Genomic DNA, 1,458 nt, shown 5'->3' on the forward strand with positions numbered 1-1,458 from the left:
GAAGTCACTAATGACTGATTTGTATTTGTAAGCTTTCACTACCAGAATGGCTAATTGTATTTCTTTGTTCACCATCTAGTGTGCTCATGCAACAATGATGAGAAAGATCATCTCAAGCGACCAAGACCTCAGTGCTGTGGTTCTCTACAACACGAAGGAATCAAAGAACAACATTGACGTCCCAGGTATCTACATTTTGCAAGAACTTGAGCGTCCAGGAGCAGAGAAGGTCCTGCAGCTTGAAGAACTCATGGGAAGTAAGTTTACGCAATTTATCTCTGGTAGTGAGAAGAGTGATTTTAACAAAAAATCTTTGGTAACATTTATGTTTCAAAAGCTTTGTGAAGTGTATACGTTTGAAAATTCCTGCAATGTGTAGCTTCTTGTTTTAAAACTTGATTAGATTCTGGTACGTCTTTGCATATTCATCAAGAATTAATGATATTATGGGGACTCAAAATTGAGCAAATATTAATATTTCATAATTTTTGTGTAGAATTGATAGGAAAATGGGCATTAAACAAAATTAGATAAAATGATTTTGTATATCTCTAGTTTTTGCTTGTGTAGGCAAGTACTTGCCTTTGAAAATTATAATATGAAGTTGAAATATAATCTCACAGTCTATACCTACATACAGGGTGTTATATATGTATGTTTTTCCTTTGCTTGTTTTTATAGCCCTTTACAATGGCACACTATCTATGTACTAAGCATTTATGTTATATAAGCATATGGTTTTATATTCCTCTGAACACTGGTTCTCAAACTGGAAGTAATTACCCAAATGAGGATAATGATGCCATTTCTGTGGGTATTGAGGCAATTTCTAAAAGTTAGAGTAACATTGTATTAGTAAAAAAGAGCTGGTAACACTACTAACCAAGATTTGAGAAGAACGTTCATATATTGGTCATTATGCATCTTTGTCGCATGACTGAAATAAATTTTTTCCTGATGAGATGTCCCCATCCAATAAATTGAAGGACAAACAGTATCATATATCCCATTAGTGATAGAGAAAAAAATTATATTTTCCTTTAATTATCAAAGAAATTATGTTTTACTTCCATCTTGTTATAAAAAAAACAATGTTTATTTTAATTTTTTTGTCAAAGAAATTATCTCATATTTCTCTTTTTCATCAGTAGAATAAAAATCTTACATATAAAATCCATTCAGAATTAGGCATTTTGATGTTTTTCTTTCCCTTAACCTCTCATAAGTTAAGAGGAATTGGCTAAGCATCAAGGTCATCTATCACAACACTGCCAGGGATAAAGATATGAAAAAGTTTGAGAACCAGTGTCTTAGAATAATAATCATTTTTAGATTTTTGGGTAGATCTTGAGTAATTATTGATTGATTACGTCTACATAATGACTTACCCATCAAAAAAATTAAGGGAAGAAGTATATATTCATATACTTTGCACTATCTACCATTCACAGCATATTT

At 31.5% G+C, this 1,458-nt stretch overlaps 1 protein-coding gene across 1 annotated transcript in view; it reads left to right on the plus strand.

Moving 5' to 3' along the window:
• LOC119593026 (X-ray repair cross-complementing protein 6-like) overlaps positions 1-1,458 on the plus strand; it is a 22,197-nt gene that overhangs the window by 9,095 nt on the left and 11,644 nt on the right. Inside the window, 1 exon segment of the mRNA XM_037941923.1 lies at positions 80-257. Coding sequence (XP_037797851.1) covers positions 80-257 — 178 coding nt within the window.

Source organism: Penaeus monodon, chromosome 31 (assembly GCF_015228065.2).
Source record: "Penaeus monodon isolate SGIC_2016 chromosome 31, NSTDA_Pmon_1, whole genome shotgun sequence".
Lineage (NCBI taxonomy): Eukaryota > Metazoa > Arthropoda > Malacostraca > Decapoda > Penaeidae > Penaeus > Penaeus monodon.